Below are 24882 nucleotides of genomic sequence, written 5' to 3'. Positions count from 1 at the left end.
TCATATTACCAGGGTTGGTTTCCTGGTTCCTTCTCATTCGGGTAGGCTCTGTCAGAGGGAATATCTAGGGCTGAAGATTGTTGTTCAGATTCTTTTGTCCCACAGGGTGTTCCCTTGATGCAGTACTCTCCCCCTTTTCCTATGGATGTGGCTTACTGTGAGCTGAACTGCAGTGATTGTTGTCTCTCTTCTGGGTCTAGCCACCCAGGCAGTCTACCCAGCTCTGGGCTGGTACTAGAGGTTGTCTGCACAGAGTACTTTGGTGTGAACTATTTATGGGTCTCTCAGCCATGGATACCAGTACCTGTTCTGGTGGAGGTGAGCTGGGGAGGGAGTACAATGGGCTCTGTAAGGGTTCTTAGCTTTGGTGGTTTAATGCTCTGATTTTGTGCTGGTTGGCCTTTTGCCAGGAGGTAGTGCTTTCCAGAGAGCATCAGCTATAGTAGTATGGAGAGGGACCAGTGGTGGGCAGGGCCCTAGAACTCCCAAGATTATATGCCCTTTGTCTTTCACTACCGGGGTGGGTAGGGACTGATCACCAGGTGGGGGCGGGGTTAGGTGTGTCTGGGCTCAGCCTTTCCTTGGGTGGGTCTTGCTGTGGCTGCTATGGGGAAGGGGGTGAGATTCCCAGATCACTGGAGTTGTGTAGCTAGGAGGATTATGGCTGCCTCTGCTGAGTCATGCAGGTTGTCAGAGAAGTGGGGGAAAACCAGCAGTCACAGACCTCACCCAGCTCCCACACAAACCGAAGGGCCTGCCTCCCTCCCACCATGTCCCCACCAATAGCACCAAGTCTGTTTCTGGGCGGTGGCCGAGAGGGGCTTGAAAACTTGCCCTAGGCTACCTACTTCCCAGCTATGAAAGAAAAGGACTTGGTTTTTCCCTTCCCTCTGGAGTCTGCACACTGGATTTACACCAACCCCCGAGGTCTGGCCAGGAGGCTTCTTATCCATTCAAACTGTTACAATGTTCACCTGGAGATTTCCTTCTCCCTGTGAAGTTTTACCCCCTGCTCCTCTGACTGCTCTCCCAGTGGATCCCTGTGGTGCCAGCAGGAATGACCTGCTTGGGAACCCAGTGAGTTCCCAGGGCTTTCTGCTGCTTCCTCTACCCCTGTATTTCGCTTGTCTCTCTAAATTGACTCAGATCCAGGTAAAGTCAGAAACTTCTCCTGCAGACTTTCACTTTCTGCAGTGGGGGTGTGTGTTCCCACTTCTGCAGGTGGGGCACTCACAGTATTTAGGGTGTCTCTTGAGACCTGCAGGAGCAGTTCACTTCCCTCACAGGGTCTGTGGGTCCTCTCAGGATTGCTGGCTTGTTCTTGCAGTCGACCTGGAGCTAAAATTCACAAATGTGGGCCTCCACACGCTGCTCTGTCCAGTGCTGCAATCTAGTCCTGCCTCCCATATGCCATGATGATTGGCCTTAGGTGTAAATGTAAGGCCCTTTCAGTTATTTTCTGAGCCTGTGTCTTTTCTGGTTATATGTGATGACTTTCTAATTTCCCCTACATAGGTGTTAGTCTTTGAATATCCAAGTCTTCACACTGTCTGTATCCTTAAAAAGGGAAAAGAGGAAAATAAGGAGGAGAGAAGGCACTGACCCTTTTTATCCCCCAGAAGTCACTTCAGTTGGATAAGGTGGGTCTTGCAGCAATGGGCAGGGTGTACAACAATGGCCACCACCTCTTTGCACCTGTGACTGGGATCAGCAATCAACAATCAAAGTGCAGATTCCCAACATTTGGAGGACAGTTTCCTTTTTCTCACCTTGGCTCTTGCAAGCTCTGTGCAAGCTGCTTCAGGGACACATGTTCAGTTATGTGCCATGGGCCTGGAGGTGGTGGATGGGTAGGTACTACCATGCTAGAGCTAAAATTGACCGAAATTAACTGCATTTTACTGTCCAACACTTATATTGAAGTTGCAAGCCTTCAACAGACCCCGGAGTTTCAAAATAATAAAATAATTGCATCAAACAGATTCTGCCAATAGGTAAAATTTTGTTTAGCTGGGAGACAGATTTCCTGGTGCTTCCTACTCCTTAATCCCCTCTTTACCCTGTATCTGTAATGCTCTTTTTTATCCCTGACAATTTTCTTTAATAATTTTCTTGATCCACTTTGTCTAAATTAATATAGCTATTCCAGCTTTATTTTCATTAGAGTTAGCATGGTATATTGTTCTACATCGCTATACCTTTACTCTGTATCTTGACATTTAAAGTGCATTTTTTATACACAAAATATAGTTGGGTCTTGTTTTCTTATCCATCCTGACAGTCTGTGTGCTTTATTTTATTTTTAATTATTTTAATTTTAATTTTGTATTTCAGTAGGTTTTCATGGAATAGGTGGTATTTGGTTATGTGGATAAGTTCTGTAGTGGTGATTTATGAGATTTTGGTGCACCCATTACCCTTTTTAATTAGTGCAATTAGATCATTTACATTTAAAATAATTATTGATGTAGTTGGATAAATATCTACAATATTTATTACCTTTTTCTATTTGCTGCTCTTATTCTTTGTTTCATTTTTGGTCTTCTATTCTTTGCCTTCTCTTGTTTTAACTGAGCATTTTATAGAATTCCATCTTTTCTTCTCTCTTAGTATATGAATCAATATTTTCCTTTTTTTTCTTTTTGAGATGGAGTCTTGCTCTGTTACCCAGGCTGGAGTGCAGTGGCATGATCTCAGCTCACTGCAACCTCTGCCTCCCAGGTTTAAGCAATTCTCCTGTCTCAGCCTCCCAAGTAGCTGGGACCACAGGCATGTGCCACCATGCCTGGTTAATTTTTGTATTTTTAGTAGAGACGGGGTTTCACTGTGTTAGCCAAGATGGTCTCAGTCTCCTGACCTTGTGATCTGCCTGCCTCGGCCTCCCAAAGTGTTGAGATTACAGGCATGAGCCACCACGCCAGGCCCAATTTTTCTTCTTTTTTAAGCTTTTCTCAGTGGCTGCCTTTGAGTTGGTAGTACACATTTACTACATTCATCTAGTAAAGGGGACATCGTCCATGTCCTCTTTCAAACAATTCTACACCACTTCATGGCTAGTAAAAATACCTTATAACAGAATATTCCCTTTCCTCCCTCCTGTCATTCTGTCAGTAACGTTGCTTATACACATTTCACTTATCCATAAGCTACAATCACTGATTACATTTCACTCTTATTTTGAAAAAAACTGTTGTCTTTTAGAGATCAATTAAGAAGAAGAAAAATAAAAGATTTTATTTGATCTTCATGAGTTCCTTCTATAATGTTCTTCCTTTATCTAAATCCAGGTTTCTGACCTCTATCATTTTCCTTCCTTCTGAATAATTTTTCTTAACATTTGTTGCAAGTCAGATCTACTGCTGACAAGCTTCCTTAATTTTTGTTTGTCTGAAAAGCTTTTGTTTCTCCTTCATTTTTTAAAGGGTATAGGATTTTAAGTTGGTAGTCCTTTACTTTCAACCCTTCAAATATTTTGCTCCATTCTCTCCTTGCTTGCATAATTTTTAAAAAGAACCTGATGCAATTCTTAACGTTGCTTCTTTGTAGATAAGGTTCTACTTTCTCTCTGGTTCTTAAAATCCGTGCTGGCTTCTCAGCCTCTACACAGGGCTCTCTGCCTCACATGGAAGGCTCTCAGCACTTGGAAGCTTAAGGATCAGTACTGGCCCTTGGGAAAGCAGTGAGCAGAATATCGGACTCACCGTGGAGTTTCCCTTTTCTCTTGGATCTTGGCTCTTTAACTGTTGGGTGTCTCTAAAGCTCTTCCATGCCTTCACATGGATGTGTTTTGAATTTTTCAGGTGCTTGTCTAGAACTATTAGTTTGCTACGAGCTAGTCATCATACTTGAAATGCAAATTACAACACTGGGTGTATCACTAAAAAGAAGTTCCCTTTTTCTTTAACTATCGTATCATTTTTTTTGTTTTTATTTTAAGTAGTAATCACCTTGCAAAATTTTCTAATCAGCCGGGCATGGTGGCTCATGCCTGTAATCCCAGGAGTTTGGGAGGCCCAAGCAAGCAGGTCACAGGTCAGGAGTTCGAGACCAGCCTGACTAATGTGGTAAAATCCTGTCTGTACTAAATATACAAAAATTACCCAAGTGTGATATCAGGCACCTGTAATCCTAGCTACTCAGGAGGCTGAGGCAGGAGGATCGCTTGAACCTGGGAGGCAGAAGTTGTGGTGAGCCAAGATTGCACCATTGCACTCCAGCCTGGGTGACAGAGTGAGACTCTGTCTCAAAAAAATAAAATAATAATTATAGGAGCGTATAAAAAGTCAAATAAAAGTTAAAGGAAAGGCATGTTTAACATTTTAATTTTCCTTTAGCCTTTTTTCCTCTGCACACATTTATATATATTTATTTATATATTCATTGTATGTACTGATTTGTAATTTTCTTTTTTTTTTGTTTTTTGAGACAGAGTCTCACTCTGTTGCCCAGGCTGGAGTGCAGTGGCATAATCTTGGCTCACTGCAACCCCTGCCTCCCAGACTCAAGCGATTCTCCTGCCTCAGCCTCCCGAGTAGCTGGGATTACCGGCATGTGCCACCAAACCTGGCTAGTTTTTGTCTTTTTAGTGAAGACAAGGTTTCATCATGTTGACCAGGCTGGTCTCAAAATCCTGACTTCAAGTGATCCATCCGCCTTGGCCTCCCAAAGTGTTGAGGTTACAGGCATGAGCCACCATGCCTGGTCAGATTTTCTTTCTTTACATCAAACATGACAAGCATTTTTTCAGGTCATTATGTATTATATAAAGGTGTAATTTTGTTAAAAAGTTGCGTAGTACTCTACTATATCTCTATCTTCCTCAGCTATCTCTCTCATGTATACATATACATACACACATACATATAATATAAATAAATGTAATTTATTTAATAGGAATTCACATATATACATATATGTGTGTATATGTATTTAATGTATTCATAAAATTCATATTTTATGAATTCCTATTAAATAAATCATATATTATTTATTATATATGTATGTGTATATCTATGTGTATATATCCTAGCAATAAGCTAGTGTTAAACAGTTGAGTTTTTTATCTTACTTACATTCTTTCTCTGTTTTTTTTTTTTTTTTTTTGAGATGGAGTCTCACTCTGTCATCCAGGCTGGAGTGCTGTGGTGTGATCTCAGCTCACTGCAACCTCTGCTACTTAGGTTCAAGTGATTCTCCTGCCTCAGCCTTCCAAGTAGCTGGGATTACACACATACACCACCACACCCAGCTAATTTTTGTATTTTTAGTAGAGATGAGGTTTCACCATGTTGGTTAGGCTGGTCTTGAACTCAAGTAATCTGCCGGCCTTGGCCTCCCAAAGTGCTGGGATTATAGGCGTGAGCCACAGCATCTGGCCTACTTACATTCTTTCTTGTAGTAATTGGTGCACTTAAAAATTTTATTCATTTGCTTATTTACTTATCTATAATAACTTATGTAAACAAAATAAATAAGTAAGATACATAAGTGGCCGGGTGTGGTGGCTCACGCCTGTAATCCCAGCACTTTGGGAGGCTGAGGCGGACAGATCACGAGGTCAGGAGATCGAGACCATCCTGGCTAACACGGTGAAACCCCGTCTCTACTAAAAATAGAAAAACAAAATTAGCTGGGCATGGTGGTAGTTGCCTGTAGTCCCAGCTACTTGGGAGGCTGAGGTGAGAGAATGGCCTGAACCCGGGAGGCAAAGCTTGCAGTGAGCTGAGATGGGGCCAATTCACTCCAGCCTGGGCAACAGAGGGAGACTCCATCTCAAAAAAACAAAACAAAACAAAAAAAAGATAAGTAAGTATCTTATATAAGTAAGATAAGTAAATAAGTAAATTTACTTACCAGAATTTCTTGGGGACAATTTGTAGCACTGAAATTACTTAATGAAAGATATTTTTTTTTAATCTCAAGACTTTTGATACACACTATCACATTCTCCTTCAAAAACATTGTACCAATTTATGCCAAAAGTTTCTTTATAAAAAGTTATTAAACATAAAAATATGTTGAAATAGTGACTTCTACTGAAAGAAATGTAATGATGAAATTGCAGGAGGTGCCAAGTAATACAGGCACTAAGAGATAACTCATTCATTCATTCATTCATTTGCTAAGAGGAAGTAATTTACGATTTTCTTAGGAATTTATTTACTAGAGTGTCCGTGGGTGAAATTCAGATTCCACTGGGCAAACGAGGAAATGAAAAATGTGGGAAGGGATTCCTTTCTAAAGAAGTTTGCCTGTGAAGGAAAGAGGAGTAAATAGTGCAGTTGCCGGAGCAAGTTGGGCCGAGGGAGACATGCTGAGAGAGAGATTGATCTGTGCACGTGAAGGAGCTGGTAGAGGAGGCAGAAGCACGGAAGAGAAGACTACACATTTCATTGAGAGAAACAAAATCAAATTTTATTTTCCTTGAGGAAGATGGAAGGACCAAATTAATATGCCTCTTTTGGAATTTTGCCCTAAAGACCAAAATTCAGAACATTCTGCTGACAGAAGCCACAGATGTGGGCCAATTGTAGGTATCAGATCAGAGAAGAGAATCACTTTTTTCCTGTCGACTGCCCCATGCACCGGCACCGTACCAGCCCTGGAGGTGTGTGGTGAGCCATAGTCCCTTTCCTCATGGCATGGTTCGTGGTGGGGAAGACAGGTGGGTTCCCATCTCCACTCCATTTGATGAGAATGATGTATATATACATGGTAGAGGGCGTAAATAAACTTCCTAGAGGGGATTTGGAAAGCCTGTTGCTGAGAGAGAACACAGGAGCTGTGTCAGGGGATATCGAGGCAGGTGCTCCTGGACATGGTGCCTTTCTTGTTGGAGGGAAGAAGGCTGCAGTGTACAGAGATGTAGACGGGTACCGGACATTCCAGGAAATGCAACTTGTTTGTTGTCTTTAACTGGCAGCCAAAGGATTGTAAAGCCCGAGAGAGTTCAGGCCCACATAGGAGAGGGGTCGGAGCCTGAGCCTTGTCTCACTGCCCAGCTGTGCCCTTGTGGTTATAACTGGGCATGTGCATAATGACTATATGCGTCCTTCTGAGATGTAGCCACATGGTCTTCATTATATTCTCAAAGGGGCTGTGGATCCCTTAAAATTCAAGACTCGCTGCTGAGGGCAAGGGGCACATTTGGCAGGGTTTGAACCAGAAAAGCTGAATCATTGCCCTTCCATGAACAAGCTTGGGGCTTGTAATAGTTTCCCCTTGTTTCTCAGGACAGCTTGCTTCCCTAATGAGCCAGCTTGATAAGGTCGGGCCACAGAGGGCGATGCCTGCGAGGCACTTACGTGAGCAGAGCGGGCTGGTCGAAGGGGCAAGGATGCAGAACAGGAGGTCATACCGGGCTCTGCCACCGCAGGAAGACCACGAGCTCTTTGAGATGGAGGCCTGCACTGGCCCCTACCCCTCCTTCCCCCTGCACAAATGTGATTATGCCTCTGCAGAGCGACTGGAATCAGGTTAGCGTCATTGAGCAATGCTGAGCCGGGGTAATCAGAGCCTGGAGCGGAGCAGGTGCTGGCTTTAAAGTGGCTTCTGAGAATTAGGACAGGCTGACTTGTAGCTCAGCCCCACGTAGACAAGCCACTTAGAACACTGTCCTTGCAGCCCCCAGGCCTCCTCCTTACCATAGCAAAGTGGTTGGGTTTGTTGGAGGGGCCTCTGGCATGGCCCAGGGTGCTGAGCTCGTTAACTGATGTTCAGGTGTCCCAGGGGTCCTGTTTGCCCAGCATGTAGCAGGACAACAAGAGCTAACCAAGCCTGGGGTCACATTTGGTCTGCTCCTGCCTATCTGGTTGTCCTGGGACAATTACCTACCTCTTGGAGCCTCACATAAGTCAACTGTAAAATGGGAATCATGAACATATCTAACTCATAAGGTGGTGGCAATTAAATATCATACAGGAAATGCTCTCAGCATCAGGCTTGCTGCAGAATTAGCCACAAAGAACATCGCCCCTAGTCTCAACCTAGGCCACTGCCAGGACAAGGCAAAGTTTTATTGTTTCTACAAAGATGTTTCATACTCAGACCCAAAAAATATCAGTAATTACAGAATAATCTAAGAATAAAGGTTTATTTTCACCAAAATCTTAAGAGAGATGCAGTATTACTGTTTGATGAACATCATTCTAGATGCTCTTCTATGCACACATTAATAGAGAGAAAATAATTTTAATAAGGGCACACTTAACATATTAATTTTAATAATAGAAGTTATTGGCTGAACATGGTGGCTTATGACTGTTATCCCAACACTTTGGGAGGCCGAGGCGGGTGGATCACCTGAGGTCAGAAGTTAGAGACCAGCCTGGCCAACATGGTGAAACCCTGTCTCTACTAAAAATACAAAAAATTAGCTGGGTGTGGTGCCTGTAATCCCAGCTACTCAGGAGACTGAGGCAGGAGAATCACTTAAACCCAGGAGGTAGAGGTTGCAGTGAGCTGAGATAAGACTCCATCTCAAAAAAAAAAAAAAAAAAAAAAAGTTATTGCCTTTAGTTTAGTGTTTAACTGAAGAAAGTCAGGTGAAACAGAATGAATTGCCAAACTAGAGATATGTCATTTCTAAGATATGACTCTGGGAGTTGAGAAAATAAGTTTCAAGCAATGTTAATATTGTTAAGTCATTCTTTGTTTTTTTGCTATTCTCTTAAGGACAAAGATAAGGCATTCTAAGACTCTCATGCTCTACCAACTGAGTAGCCAGGTGTCTTAGACAAAGTGCTTTAACATTCAATTATATGTCAAGATGAAATTGCAAATAGCAGAGAAAAACAACACACTGACTTCAGTTCCCACTAAATGACTCATCTTGCCAAAATGAAACGAATGTGGAGAATTCTTGATGCTTAACATGAGGAGGGGACATCCAGAGGTTAAGAAAGGAGGCTGACAGCACCAGGAGAAACATTAAGGTATGCAAGATGTTAGCCCGTTGGCACCTGATAGACCAGGCAGGTCTGTAAGTGCAATATGTTGCATTGTAGGTAAGAAAAATAAAGCCCAGCCAGATGCCAATGTGACATGGAGTTGGGCCTCCAATCCAGGGCTCTGTGCCCCACACACGTAGTTTAACTATCTGTATTCACTGTGCCTTTTTCCTATCTGTGCTTCTGATGCTGTGACACCTTTGAGTCTTGCTGACCCTGGAGGGTCTGCGCTTCTCAGGGAGACGGGGTTCCTAGAGCTCTTAAAAGACTCACTTGCAAGTTCACCTTTCAAATGCAAAATCATCAGTACAGAGCCCCTACCCCACCACCTCCCCTGTGGGGCTCTCACACTCTGGGCCACTATCCTCCTGCCCTGAACACTTAAGGCCTAGGTACCAGACAGCTAGGGACAGTCCCTGCTCCAAATGTGACCTGGAACAGACCAAATGCGACCCCAGAGCCCACTGAAATTATTCAAACCAACTGATCCTAATCCTGCTCACCCTTGCCCTGCCTGGTTCTTCCTGTGGAAACCACAACACAGGCTCTCGCTGCTGTTTTTCCTCCATCCCTCTGCCGCCCAACTGACCCTGATGCTTCCCCATATCCCCCTCCCCTTGGGGACTGTGAGGAACAAGCTGTTTTTAATGGCAGTCATCTCCTGACTTGTTGGACTCACCATCCTGAACAAGAAGAAAGCCTACATTTAAACAGACTGCCCTGCTGTGCCCGAGGGTAGCCCCTTGGGGGACTGACTCCCTTGGGCATAGCTCAATGACACAGAGAGCCCTTCCAGAGTCCAGCCAGGACCTGTTTTGGGCCCACGCCCCGGGATTTGGCATGGAAAACTTTGGTCCCTGAGCAGTCATCGCTCTGTCTGAGAAGTACCTTGTCCAGACCAACCACCTGTGAGAGAAGCAGGGCAAGGCCGTTGAGATGAACCTTCCACAGGCTGACTCCATGCTACCTGGGCATGAACACTTTGTCTCTCTAAGAGGAAAAGTTGGTTTCCAGGTGAAAAGCAAGCAGTCATAGGTGAAATGGAACCAGAAAGGTCTCCAACTGGGGTTCTCACATACAAGTTTCTGACTTCTCTGTTTTTATCCTCAGGACACACGGCATTGCTAAGACTTTACAGGGGGCTCAATCAAGGTCACACAAATTTAATTCTATTCCACACTTTTGTCGCATCTGAAGAGAAATTTCATTATCTAGACTACATGACATCCATAAATCAATTGGGCCCTTTGGTTTTGTAAACATAATGTGCGTTTCGATCCATTGGAGAGAGCTGTTTGAACTCAGCAATAGGTTTCAGCATCTATGCAATGTCCAGCAACGTGCAAATGCTCAGCCCAACACAAAACAATGACAGGGTCCCTGATTTTGGGAGCACCATGGGTCTGGAGGGAGAGACAGACACGTGTGTGGGTACAACACAATCAGGCTGTGCCAGTGTGATCGTGGCACCACAAGGTCCTCAGAGGTCGGGAGAGGCCACAGTGACTCCTAGCCTGCATTTTCTGAGTTGTGTGACTGACAGCACTCAATGCTTTCTCAGAACATCCCTTTTAAAATTATTTTCAATGTCAGCAGTGTTTTCTCATGACCTCCTGAGGGTTCAATTAATCTTTGGGAACAGTATCATTCAGAAAGAGAAAGGCAGAGGATTAAAGCTGGTAAATGATACTCTTGCTCAAAATCCTAGTGTGACTCTTAACTGATGCCAAAGGCTATTCTGAAAGAGGCATTCCACGAGCGCCTTGGGCAATCTGGGCCCTGCTGGAGGGAGCCTCATCTCTACTGCGCTTGCTCTGCTCTGTGCATTGCACATGTGTGTATGCACACGCACACACAGACACACACACATACACCCCAAACTAGGAAAAAACCCAGGCTTCTGCTCCATAGTAGTAACTATGTTCTTACTTTCTCTATATGTGTATATATATACACACACACATATATAGAGAAAATAAAATAAATATGCTTGTGTATATTTTAATTATAATTTAATTAGATTATAATTAAATTAAAATGCATATATGGAATATAAGAACATAGTTACACTAATGTTACATAGAACGTTAATTAAAATTTAACTAAAATATACACACATACATGTATATATAATAAGGTAGAATATAGGTATCATTGTTCAGATGCTAGAATGCTTCATTTCTGCCCCAAGGCACCCTGGAAAATCTTTTTGCAACTTCCCGGTTTCTAACCTCAGAGCTTAGTTTTCTGTCTGCAGATCTGTTTCTCTAAACCTGCTGTGATGCTTTCACCCAAAGATTCAATGTGTATCCATGGCCTTACGTTTCCACGTAGCAGACATTCATTGGGATCTTGGCTCATGGCCTTGGGTTGGACCATGGGGCAATGGTTGCTTGTGTGGAGGTTACAGTGGTGACTGGCACCTGGGGGATAAAAGGTTGTCTGCTTTTTACCCTCTAGGTGGTTGCCACCCTGGGGACCACAACGTGCTGCTCCTTTGACAATCTCTTAGAAGTCGGTCCTATCTGTAAGTATCTGATTCCATTTTCTTTTTGGAAAATGTTCTCTGTATACGGGGAATTTAGCAAACCCTCCTCGTTGATCTCTTTCTTGTCACTAACTTCATATTGCGATGGTTTGCCTAGCTCTTCTTGTATTTGCAATAATAACACAAACCTCATTAGCTTGAATTCCATAAACTCAGAATTTGGGCGAATTGGAAAAAGCTGGGCTTAGGTCTACCAACACACTATTTGTAAGAAAAAATATTCCAAGCAATATAAAAGTTATGTAAAATTGCAGGCTATGTTGGCTCTGTTGAGGAGAATAAACTCTTCAAAATCTTAGAGTAACCACCCTCATATGTGGGTCATGCATACACCTTATTTGGGAATCGTCCACGCTTGAATTTAATTATTTGGTATAACCCTTTTTCACCTTTTTTGGAATTACTAAATGCAGTTAAGAAAATTGCCGAAGATAGTTTAGCAAATCAACACAATGAAACTGGATTTTGCCAAGGAATAATCTGTGCTTCAGATGTTTTCCTGGGTCACTCTCACCTCCTCCCTCCCTCATTCAGAGATCTTAGGTTTTCTCATTGAGACTAGGATGCTGTGTTTTCAAAAGGTGAACGTTAATGAGCAACTCTGTTTCTAGAGTTTCACCTTTGACATGTAGCTCTGGGAACTCAGCAGGCCTTGAAGCTGCTTCTGTGGACAGAAGAACCCTCGTAGGGCAGGGACACTGGCTCAGGGGCTCCGCCTTTATCTGTCCCTCTGGGATGGGAATGTTCTGACCACTTGGCTGTGAGTGGAGCTGCCCAAGTGGGGCCTTCAGACCACATACCGGTGGCCTGTGCCAGATCCCACGCCAGCTACCAGGGATTTGGCTTCATCCTTAGTCTGCATAAGCCAAGCACAGTTCTCACCTCTCCTAACCCAAGAGTCACCCATGGTCCATACTCAGAGGAGTGGACCCTCCTTTCCTGGGCGTTGGCCTGCCCTCTTAGGGTCAGTAGCTGGGGAAGGCCGGTGCTCAAGGTGCAGGTGCCCTTGTGTGAGCTGGACATGGAATTGGTGACAAGGAAGCTAGGGTCCAGCCCAGGACCCACCCCTGAATCTTACATTCTGAGCTTCATTTATGCTCTCTGTAAAGTGAAGAGAAAAGCCCCACTTGGGCTCATAAAATAACAATATTTCCCCCCAGGATTACTCAGAGAATGAATTAATGCAGGGAAAATGCACCATCCCAAAGGTGGAGTGCATTGCTGCACAGCAAGGAAGGCAGTGCTGGGAACTACTGGGAGGTGGGTGGCATAGACTTACCCACTCTCACGGGGTTTTGCTCCACCGTGTATGCTGTGTGGCACACAGCTGTAAGAACAACTGGCTGGAAGTGGTCGTGCACAGCCCCGGGCTGGGGAGAAGGGATAGAACTGGCTGACTCAGGACTGCAGCCACAGCGCTGGCCTCATCAGCTACAAACCTTCATCAGCTCAGCCAAGCAACGTGGAGTCCTCTGACTCAGATGTCAGGCTAAGAACTGAATGTCCTGGCCAGTAGCCGGCTGATGTAATTCCCCAGGGCTATCGGATTTAAAGGGCTGAGGTCTTCTGCCGGACAGAGCCCACACGGCCTGCTGTCCCCTGGGCCCAATGCAGGCTGCCCGCTGGACCATGGAGATGACAGCCAGCGTGTGTCACCTGCCAGTCACAGTCCCCTGGATGGATCCAGCTCAGGCCTTCTTGCTGTCTCGGGGCCCCCTCTTCTTCTCAGAGGCTGAAAGCTGTGGACAGAGCTTGATTTATGATTTGTTTGGTTTGAAACACTGAGGTTGCTTTTGGGGTTGTGCAGAAGGAGCTGACATGGGTAAATGCCAAAACCCTTTCATTCATTGGCAGAATGCATAGGGGAGGTCAGTTTTGACAATTCCTTTTTTTCCTTTTTTCTTTTTCTTTTTTCTTTTTTGAGATGGAGTCTTCCTCTGTGGCTCAGGCTGGAGTGCAGTGGCGCAATCTCAACTCACTGCAACATCTGCCTCCTGGGTTCAAGTGATTCTCCTGCCACAGTTTTCCAGGTAGCTGGGATCACAGGCACACACCATCACGCCTGGCTAATTTTTATATTTTTATTAGAGATGGGGTTTCACCACATTGGTTAGGCTGGTCTCAAACTCCTGACCTCAGGTTATGTGCCTGCCTCAGCCTACCAGAGTGATGGAATTACAGGCATGAGCCACTGTGTCCAGCCAACAATTCCATTTTTATTGATGGTGGTATATTACTAACTGTTGGTGGTACCTTAACAATTAAGTCAGCACCTTTTTACCTACTTTCCCTCTCCTGTCCTATCACCAGATATTTAGCATTATCCAACTCCAAGCGGGACTGTTCCAAGGGCCTGAGCTGACCTTATTCTATAGTATGATTGGAATAATCTAACATAATTCAGATAAGTTATTCCCCCACCATCATCTGACAAAGAAAACAAATCAGAAGATGGTTTTCTTCCAATTGCTGCCTTTGGAAAGACATTTTCTTTTTATTGCATTTGAAATGATTTGCCAGTGAGGGTGTTCAGATTGGTCTACTTGGATGGATCAGTTGTCTGGCAGGTTTTACTGAGAAGAAGATGAGATACAAAAAGTGGATAGTTGAAGTCAGTACGTTGCTGGTGGGGAAGTGGGGAAACTGAGGATGAGGGTATGGGCTGAGTTGGGGAGGCCATCTCAAGGAGTGAGGAAGGGAATAGCACAGGGCAGGCAGCCAAAGCTGCATCCTGAGGTGCCAGCATAACTGGAGGAGGATGTGCAGCTGGAGGGGCAGCCAGGTCTGCCTCAAGTTCCCAGGAAGTCTCACAAGGAAAGAGTCACTGGCAGCAGGAAGCTGGAGGGGTGTGAGACTGTCTCTTCCCTCCCCACTGAGGCAGCCTTGCCTCGGGGCTAGGTGTGCCTCTGGTGCATGCAACTGCTCAAGCTCTGGCCGAGGTCTCTGTGTCTGCCTGGTTCCTAGATGGGCCGTGCTATGCAGTGTGTGCTGTTAGCGGATCACATATGAGACGCAGAATGCAGAGGCATGCCCACAGCTCCATGCATCCCTATGGAAACCAGAGAAGCCCTCCAGAGTCCACTTCCCTTGGGGGTCTGTAAGTTCCCTTCTGCAGGAGTTATAGGCCAACTGCAAGCTTAGAGGGAACACAGTCCTCCACAAAGTCACTGCTGATAAAAGACGTAAGGCATTTCAAAGCTTTGACTGAGTCTGCTCATCAGGATGAAAGCCCTTGGTTGGATCAAGGTCAAGTGTGTCCTGCGGACATGGATATCCACCCCAGGGCATGGGAGGCCAAAGGTCACAGAGCAGGGTAGACCTGACCCGAGGCTTAGGGGCTCATCACCTCCCCCAGAATCAGTCTCACCTGGTGCTTGCATAACCCTAGATGGATGCAGCAGTGAGCCAGGAAGAGCACAAGGCCTTAGGATTTACAGAGTTTCTCCTTGAGGAGTCACTCAGTAATCATGGGATATCCATCCCTGTAGCTCAGATCAGCGGTAAGGTTGAGAAGAACCTCAGATCCCATCATAAGATAGGTGTAAATTTGAAGCTTGCTGTAGTCTGAACGTTTGTGTCCACCCCAAAGTCCATTTGTTGAAATCCTAATCTAAGGTGATGGTACTGGAGGTGGGGCCTTCCAGTGGCCATGAGGTCACCACGGTGGAGCCCTCCTGATTGGGACTGTGACTAATTAGTGCCCCTGAGAGTCTCACGCCTCACTGCACAATGAGCACTGTGGATGGTGAGTGAACAATGAATCCACGGATCCCTACCTGTCAGGGTCAAGTGCTGACCCTGACACCTACCCCACGGTGCCCTGACACTGGTATCCACCCTGTGAGGCTAGGGTGGCTGGCGCCCTCTCTGCAGACTTTCACCCTTCAACTCTTACTCTCCTGGCTGCCTACGGCTGAGAGGCAGCAACCATGGAAGTCACATTTATTTCTCCCCTGCTCAGTGCTGGGGTCCTGGCAGGCACATTGTAAATATTCCCTCACTCACCCCTTGGGCCTGTGGGTACTGTTTCATCTCCATCTTCCTGGGAGGAGAGTGAGGCTTGGAGAAGTAGATAGGGCCCCTTGGCTGGGGAACCGCTGGAAGCGGGAGTTGAGCCCAGATCTGTCAAAACTGAGGGAGCATGCTACACCTGTGGCTCTCCCAGCTCCTGAATGAGGCAGCCCCTGCCCACAAGGACAAGACTGCTATGTATGGTTGGAAAACAGAAACCCTGTTCATGAAGGGAGCAGGGGATGGTCTAAGATGTTGTAAAATAAAGAACTTCACCTGGTGGTGGGGATGGAGTGGGGCAGGCAGAGGTCAGCGTGGACTGTGTGCAGAACCCCCTCGGGTGATGTTTGGGAGAGGACTTGAGAATGGATTAGCAAAGGGAACCGGGGAGGGAATTCCAGGTGGGTAGAAAGGGTGGTGTCGCTGGAGAGAAATGCAGGTGAGTAACATGAGGCTGTTGTCACACGATGGTCCCTTGGAGTTACACTTAGCCGCCAAGGTCAGGAGAGAAAACCAAGGGGTGCAGCTCCTTCCATTGTCCCTGGTGTGTGTCTGGGACCAGGAGCACACACACTGCCCTCAGCTTTCGAGCCTTCAAATGAGGGGGCCTTTTGGGGATTCAGCCATTAGTTCAGCAAATACTGTTGGCATGCTCCACGCAAGAAGGGTGCTCAGACAGGGCGAGGTCAGCTGGCAGGCTCCATGGTGAGGCATCCGTCTGGGGACTCACAAGTTGCTTCTGGACTTTAGGCAACAAGGAAGACATGTGGCTGCACGTCGATGCGGCCTACGCAGGCAGTGCATTTATCTGCCCTGAGTTCCGGCACCTTCTGAATGGAGTGGAGGTAGGTGTGCCCTTCGCTCTCCCCAAGGCTGTTTTCACAGCGCTCAGTTATTGACCTCTCCCTTCATGAAGAGGTGACATCCAATTTCTCGCTATGGCGGTTTGTTTTAGCCAGTTATGTTTGAACCAATTCCCACTTCCTCAGAACAGGGGCTGAGAGCCTTCCCCAGTCATACAGCCTGTCCTCCTGAAATACTCCTGACACTTACAGTTCCATTTCTTTTTTTTTTTTTTTTTTTTATTATTATTTTTTTTTGAGACGGAGTCTCGCTCTGTCGCCCAGGCTGGAGTGTAGTGGCCGGATCTCAGCTCACTGCAAGCTCCGCCTCCCGGGTTCGGGCCATTCTCCTGTCTCAGCCTCCTGAGTAGCTGGGACTACAGGCGCCCGCCACCTCGCCCGGCTAGTTTTTTGTATTTTTTAGTAGAGACGGGGTTTCACCGTGTTAGCCAATCTACACAAATCCCAAACAGAAAGGATAGATGTTAGCTTATAAAACTGTGGGAAAGTAGGAATAAAATAAAAACTTAATGCACTTAAACTCAAAAGAGTAATTTAAAATACCAACCTGCAATTCCATACAATCTGGTTCAATATGACAGTCATGTTCTGCCCACACATCTGAACATGGTATTCACTTTAACCAGTATTGAACGGGAAGCTACCAATGCATTTAAATGCCCCTAGGCAGTCTTCTGGAAATTGTAAAGCATGGTCTTTAATGCTAAGTGAAACGCCTGCTTCTTTCGAGAAGTAGCAGTCAAAATTATTGACCAATACTCTGCTTCTCCAAAAAGCAACAGAATGTAAATTGGTACAGACTTAACACAAAGAAATGACCTTATTGATATACTGTGGCGTGTTATTTCAGACTCAGTGGGATTTCATTTTGGTGGTGGCTCATAGGGTAGGAAGTCTCTCCTCCCCAAGAACTCAGCTTTGAATGCCATAGAGGGTCCTCAGAGGCAGTCTTTGGCAGTGTGTCCATGAGAAGGAAGTAGCAAAGCAGGGGAGCTGTGGCCCTGGCCAAGAAAGAAATGCTTTCTGCCAAGGGGCAGGAGGTGTCGTGAGACCTCACCCATGTGTGACGGAGGATGAAGGGCACAGTTCTCTGCATTAGACTCCTTTGTTTGAATCCTAGATTTATCCTTAGGACTAGCTGTGTACCCTTGGGTGAGTTAGATATCCTCCCTATGCCCCATAAAATAGATATCATAAGAATACATCCCGTGTGGGATTGTCGTCAGGGGTAGATGAGTTAATCATGTTTCAAGGGCTTAAAAACAGCGCCTGGCAGACAGTAAATACTAAACTTGCATTAGGTGCTTTTGTTATTTTCTACCATATGTTAGAAAAGCTTTCCCTTGACACCTTCCTCTGCTTGCATGTCAGACTTGCTAATCAATATTCTAATTACAACTTTGAATTCTCATAATGCTGTAATACCAGAAAAATGGGTACCAGAGGTATAGAATATAAATGGCCCCATCTTTGGAAAGAATAATCCTCTTACTACTAATGAACGAAGTAGTATTCTGGTTTATGTCTCCATCACATTCATTCGCTCATTCATTCAATAATTACTTGTTGAGTACTTAATACAACCTAGGACTTAGATGATGGATCCTTGCGGGTAAATGGAGCTTCCAAGGACCTATGTAAGTATTGGGGAGAGGGTATAGTATATGAGAAGTTCTTATAATGTGATGCCAGTACCCAGCTGATATAGTTCATTGCCGGTAGCTAGTTTGGTGGGTGTTTGGTGCTGGGAAGTGAAGAATAAATCTCTGTATCATATAAATGCATGGTATTAGGGAGATAATCTCCATTATTTGAAATATCTTTCCTGGGACAGTTTCAAGGGAGGAAGGGCTAAACGATCCTCTGGGATTTATGCGCCCTCCCCAAGGCTGGCCTGAGCTCGATGCTCTTTTCTAACTCTGGGTATCGGGTTTAGGGCTCATGATCTTTTCCTACCATTGCTCTTCTCTTCCCCATGAACTGACAACTTGAGGTTTCATCTTTCATAGAAGGGTGCCTCATTGTCAGAGCACCGCAGCAATGGGCATTCCAGCCAGACCCTATCAGCAGCAGACAGGATTTCATGCTCTACAATGAGTCATTACCATTTTCCCTGCATTATTGCTCCTTTCCGTGCCCAGCTGAGGGCTGTGCATCTCAGTGGGGCAGATAAGGAGGCTGCAATATCCTGTTGTGGCCCTGCCCTTGGAGATAAGAACCTTTCTCTCCATCGGCAGAAGGAAAATATCACTGCTGGGTAATGAGAGAAGTTTAAACAGATCAGCCCCATAGGAGGGAACTCATAAAACTCCTAGCAAACAGAGCCCCTCTTTAACCTTTTGTCTCCTTTTATCAACAAATAAAACTTGCTGTAATTTCCTGTCCCTTTCTCAAAATTACTTTTATTGAAACCTAGAAGGAAATGAATCTGGGTCTCCAGAGCAGGTTGATGTGGAAGGTTGTCATCCACCCATCAAATGTCTCCCAGGACGGCCCCCCCCCCCAGGCCCCTCAAGCCTCTGCTGCTTCCTTGGTGCACATCCCTGGAACCAAGTAGACAGGAGGTGCCCTAGGGCCTTGGGAAGACTGAAAAGTTTCCCAGTAGGAGAGTCGGCCAGACTGGGGCCTCACTGCAGCAGCCACCTTTATTTCGGTATCAATTATGAATCTAGCCCCACGGCCAAATCCCTGGCCATTAAGGTGGACCCTGTTCCTATTCACCAGTCAGATGATAAACCAGGACATGCATTTGAAAAACCAGGACATGCATTTGAAAAAGAAAGCACCATTTATGACAGCTCAGTGAAAACGCAGAGTGTCCTCCTCTACCACTCTTGGTGGTTGATATCTCTTATTTTCTCCTTGAAAATAGGGTAGCCCCTAACACTGATGCACGCAGCCGGAGCCGGTTGTTCACATTTGTTACCCAGGATCTTCCAGCCAGGGAGTCTGTAGCTGTTAGGAATACAATGAACTTGAGTATTGTCTTTAAAAATAAAGGAGCTGGTCGGGTGCAGTTGCTCACACCTGTAATCCCAGTACTTTGGGAGGCTGAGGCAAGAGGATGGCTTAAGCCCAGGAGTTTGAGATCAGCCTGGGCAACATATTGAGACACCCTGTCTCTACAAACAAAATTTTAAAAATTAGCTGTGTGTGGTGGCACATGCCTGTAGTCCCAGCTACTTAGGAAGCTAAGGCAGGAGGATCGCTTGGGCTTGGGAGGTTGAGGCTGCAGTGAGCCATGTTCATGCCACTGGACTCCAGCCTGGGCAACAAAGTAAGACCCTGTCACTCAAAAAAAAAAAAAAAGAGAGAGAGAGAGAGAAACATTTAGGTAAATGGGGAGAATTATTGATATGTTACAGCAATGCTGGCAAAAGAACACATCAATTAAATGAAAACTGGGTTTATCCCTACCTACTGTAGAGTAGTTATAAAATTTCCTCTTTCCCACTGTTTATCATGACACTTGTAGTCTGAGAACTTTGCTAGCTCAGCACGTGGAAGGAACATCAAGCATAAAGTATTTCACAGGTCAAATCAGGACAATTCCTGTACATTGTACTTGTGAAGGACAATTCCGATTTTTCCAAATATTCCAGTAATTTAAAATATAATATGGATACATTTTATGTCACATTAGATTATGTAAATTTGAAAGTGCTTTTCATTTGGAAATATAAACTTTTAATTTTAAAATTCTTGTTCCATTTTATGGGGGTACAGTCTAGATATAGCAAAACATACAAATCAACTCTAAATACATATACCCCCATGTACTTACCACTCAGATCGAGTAGGACAATTCCAGCACTTCAGAAGACTCCCCTGCCCACTGCAAGTTACTACTCCCCTGGGAAACCTTACCTGGCCTCTATCACTATGGATTAGTCGTGCCATAAACTTATATTATCATGTATGGGGTCTTCTTTATAATTAAACATTTATAAGGAAATCGTTTTCTTTTTCTTATTCTTGTTCTTTGGCAGTTCGCAGATTCATTCAACTTTAATCCCCACAAATGGCTATTGGTGAATTTTGACTGCTCTGCCATGTGGTAAGTTTCCCTGCTCACAGATGTCAGTTGCCTGTCCCCACTGCTCTTCCGAGGTGATGGTGCATTTGAAAGAAGCTGGCAGGGAAGATGCCAGAGCCAAAGGGGTGCAATAGTCACTTAGCTCACTGCTTGCTGCCATTTCTGAACCCTTGATGGAATGATTGCTAATTCTTAGCCTCGCTGGAAACTTTTATCTAGGGAATATCATTGCAACATACTGGCATAAGAAATGAGAAGCCTAAAAAAGACAATCTGTAATTTGATTTATCCAGCATTAACAGAAAACAAATGCAAGTACACCCTTCTAATTCAGTAGCTTCTGTGTTTTCATTCTTAGATTTGTAACCAGTCTTAGCCTAATGCTAAGTTCAAGCAATCTGAGTTCAAATGCTTAAAAGTATTTGCCAAGGCCGGGTGTGGTGGCTCATGCCTGTAATCCCAGCACCTTGGGAGGCCGAGGCAAGTGGATCACCTGAGGTCAGGAGTTCGAGACCAGCTGGGCCAACATGGTGAAACCCCCGTGTCTACTAAAAATACAAAAAATTAGCTGGGCGTGGTAGTGCACGCCTGTAATCCCAGCTCCTCAGGAGGCTGAGGCAGGAGAATCGCTTGAACCTGGGAGGCAGAGGTTGCAGTGAGCCGAGATCATGCCACTGCACTCCAGCCTTGGCGACAGAACAAGACTCTGTCTTAAAAAAAAAAAAAAAAGTATTTGTGAAGGAAAAATAATAGTAACCATGTTTCCTAAGAATTTCCCTGGAAATTCTTAAAAACAGCATGATAATACCTTGGTGATATTTAGAATAAGAAAAAGAACTAAAGCATTAAAGTGGGTGATATTACACCACCTACACAATGTTTAAAGAATAATGATGATGGGCAGTGGTACAGGGACACTAGAAACTGGCTTCTGTAACTTTTTAATGTAAGAAGTTGATTGATTGATCATAGGGCCAGGAGGATTTGCATGAATTTTGTACAGTATGCAAAATTTTCCAAATTTTCAGAAGGCTTTGTAAAATTGTTCAGTATGTAATTAAGTAAATAACTTTTCACTTTCCTCCTAAGCATGAGGAAAGCAGCTTTTATACAAAACAACTAATGTCAGCTCTCGAGGTCACCAAAATATCCGTTTGCCCTTTCTCTTTTCTTTCTTTCTTTCTTTCTTTCTTTCTTTCTTTCTTTCTTTCTTTCTTTCTTTCTTTCTTTCTTTCTTTCTTTCTTTCTTTTTTTTTTTTTAAAGGCAAACCACATTTCTAGTCCTTTACTTGTATACAAATCAATTTTTTTTGGTCAGTCTTTTCACCCAAACTTCTGCTATATAATTTTAAGACCAGTTGGTGTGTGGGCATTTCAGACTTAATTTTGTCTGAAATAAGTATTTATGAAAGCCATGGTTGTTATGAATGTGAGTATTCTTTTGTATTCTTGTGGTTGTGTTTTTCTCTTTCACCCAAGGTGGAACACAGTGAGGACAGTTTGCACCGTGTGCCAGAGGTCTCTTTATTCGAGGGGTAATTTTGATTGACATGTAAATCCGCTCTGCTGAGGTTTTTGGTCAGTGGGGAAAATTCTCTAAGGGAGCTGGAGTTGGGAGGGACCAGGCAGAGCATCTGCAGGCTCTGGCGGGAACAAGTGGCTCTCCTCGGATGCTTTTGTTTTGCAAGGGGTGGGCGTCCTCAGATGCCTTCCACAAAGGAAGCCCTAGAACTACCCTGGAGCAGGGCGAGGGCTGATGGGGCTGTCCGGAAGAGAGGTTCTCATGCACCCTGAGGCTGTCCCCAATGCCTGGATAAAACAGTAATATCAACAAGGCTGTTAGTGACTGCAGATAGGTAAGTCCAGGCTCCCTTCTAAGTCCCTAACCTCTTGTAGCTCTCTGGACTCCCACGACAGCCCTGCGATGGGGCACACAGATATTGCCACACTCTCATTACAGATGAGGAAACTGAAGCGGTCAGGGACCAGAAATATTTTGGGTCCCTAATCTTGGAGGCAAATATTGACACACGATAAGAAGGAGTGTAATGAATGCAGCATCCTGCCCTCAGGTGCAGACAACTAGTGCCTATATTAAGGCTGAGAGAAAACCTGCTTCGTCAGTGTGGGGGTGAGAAGGAGTCGAGCCTTTCGGGATGTGGAGTGCCTGCGGCAGAGCTGATGCCCCAAGGCTGCCGCAGACGCTACAGAGCTGATGCAAGTGAGCTGGCGGCTATGTGCTCATCTGTCCCAGACAGCTCCTCCCCCGGCACTCGGGGTTCAGTTCAGCCACCAGCCTGTAAGGGGGAAATTTGACAAGGTGGAGGTGACGTAGGGAGGAGACACAGGACACACAGGAATGAGGCCAGGCCATTTGGAAAAGGGAGAGAGGACAGAGGGTGATTAGCCTGGAGAAGGAATTACACGTAAGCCCTAAGACACAAGAGAGGCCTGTGGTGTCTGGAAGTGTGCCACGAGAGAAAGGCGATGGAGTTAGTTCCCATCCCCTGGGGTGGGCGGCAGTGGTGAGGCGGGCGGCAGTGGTGGGGCGGGGTGGTTGCAATACTTGAGGAGCCTCTTCCCTTCCTATGGGCTTGAAAGACTACAAAACACATTTTTAAATTACAATAGCGACTGTGCTGTTTCTCTCCCGAGCCGCTACGTTCTCGACAGAACAGGGGTCAAATCATTTGGTGAGGTGTCGTGTACCTGGAAAAATCAGATCTCTCCTAAACCCAAGGTTTTGTCCCATGACACTATAAAAATGGCATGAATGTTGATGGATGAAGTCTGATTTTTGAAGGATTTGTGTTTTAACACAGAAATTGCTGATCTTTACTGTTTGGGAGCACTGTGCCTGCATTAGTTGGCTAGGGCTGGCTTAACAAAGTACCACGGACAAGTGGCTTAAACAAGAGATGATTTCTTTCAGTCCCAGAGGCCAGAGGTCCCAGATAAAGCCATCAGCAGGCTGGTTTCTTCTGAGGCCTCTCTCCTGGGCTTGCAGATGGCTGTGTTCTCCCTGTCCTCACGTGGTCTTCCTTCTGTTTATCTGTGTCAGAATTTCCTCTTCTTATAAGGACACCAGTCACATTGGATTAGGGCCTGTTAACCAAGAAATATCTGAGACAGGTCTCAATCAATTTGGATATTTATTTTGCTAAGGTTAGGGACATTCCTGGAAGAATAAACATGAAATCACAGAAACAGGGTGTGGTCTGTGTCTTTCTCCAAATATGATTTTGAGGCCATCAGTATTTAAAGGGGAAGGCAGGCTGGAGGGGAAAGAGGGAGGGTAAGGTCACATTACTGAATCCACGTGTTGTGAGAGGAAAGGAGCAGGTAGGGGAATAGTCAATGATGTATTTGTCTTCACGCTCAGTAAATCAGCTCTTTTTATAAGATAAGGTGAGCATAGAGTAGCTGCCCATAGAGATATTTAACCTTTTATCTGTAGCTTTCTCCTTCGGCACAAAAGGAAAGGTATCTTCTTGCATGAAAGCATCCAGCTTATTTTTTTTTTTCCTTTGGCATAGAAAATTGAGGCACCGAGTTTTTATTTTCCATTCACATTTCTCCCCCTCCCCTTTTTAAAAAAGTCTTGCAGAAAATGCATTTTAGAAGAAAATGCTTCTCTAGCCTTGGGTTTTATCTGGCCTCTTGTGATTAAGACAGTTTATTTCTAGAGAGATAAGTCCCATGTTGTTAGGAAAGCTCATTTTTCACTGGTTGTAGTCTCACGACCCATGAAGAAATAAAATAGGTGGAGGAAGAGAGAGAGAAAAAAACCAAACAAACATAAAGGGAGAACAGTCCTGGAAAACTGATATAAGCCGTGTTACTCTGAAGTCCCTATGTCAGTAGGCAGGTATGAAAGTGATTTACGTATATAAATAAGTTCTTGTTATTTTCTTCCAAAGTTGACGTTGTCTAGCTTCAGTTTACAGGGCTTTAAGAAAAGCATAACTTAATATTTAGTGATTTCAAATCATGATTAAAAAGGCAAAGAAAGAAGGAAAAAAAAAAAACCTGACGACATTATTTTGCAGAATTGTAGCCAGGAACAATTTTAGAATTCAGTCCAAATTGTAGAAAATAATAAAAATGGACAAACATTAGGCAAGGCTAGAATCTAATTACAGATGTACTATAGTTTATTTTGAAACATAATTTTTCTCTTTCCAGTTCCCCAATTTTATTAAATACAAAATTATAACAGGGCTAATTTATTTGTAAAATAAGTTTTAGTTCTATTATGATTGGCTTGATTATTTGAATAAAGTTAAGCAAGAATAATCATTTGCTATATAGGTTTGCTCTCTCGCTCTTTTTGTTTGTTTGTTTTTTTAAATTGGTTTTGTTGGAACCTTTTCATAAATAATCTAAGATTTAGACCTTTTGTTGTTGTTGTTGTTGTTGAGACAGAATCTCCCTCTGTTGTCCAGGCTGAAGTGCAGTGGCATGATCTTGGCTCAG

At 44.6% G+C, this 24882-nt stretch overlaps 1 protein-coding gene across 4 annotated transcripts in view; it reads left to right on the top strand.

The window, feature by feature from the left end:
- The window catches only part of LOC105492377 (dopa decarboxylase), a 106291-nt gene that overhangs the window by 52146 nt on the left and 29263 nt on the right, over positions 1-24882 (top strand). For all 4 annotated transcript variants that reach the window (XM_011759432.2, XM_071095190.1, XM_011759433.2 and 1 more), the window contains exons 7-9: positions 11409-11475; positions 16258-16352; positions 20360-20427. In XM_011759432.2, the coding sequence (XP_011757734.1) occupies positions 11409-11475; positions 16258-16352; positions 20360-20427 (230 nt within the window). The remainder of the gene's footprint in view (positions 1-11408; positions 11476-16257; positions 16353-20359; positions 20428-24882) is intronic.

This window comes from Macaca nemestrina, chromosome 4, assembly GCF_043159975.1.
Source record: "Macaca nemestrina isolate mMacNem1 chromosome 4, mMacNem.hap1, whole genome shotgun sequence".
NCBI classification, from domain to species: domain Eukaryota; kingdom Metazoa; phylum Chordata; class Mammalia; order Primates; family Cercopithecidae; genus Macaca; species Macaca nemestrina.
The sequence above is the reverse complement of the archived record's forward strand: the minus strand, read 5'-3'. Positions and strand labels throughout refer to the sequence as shown.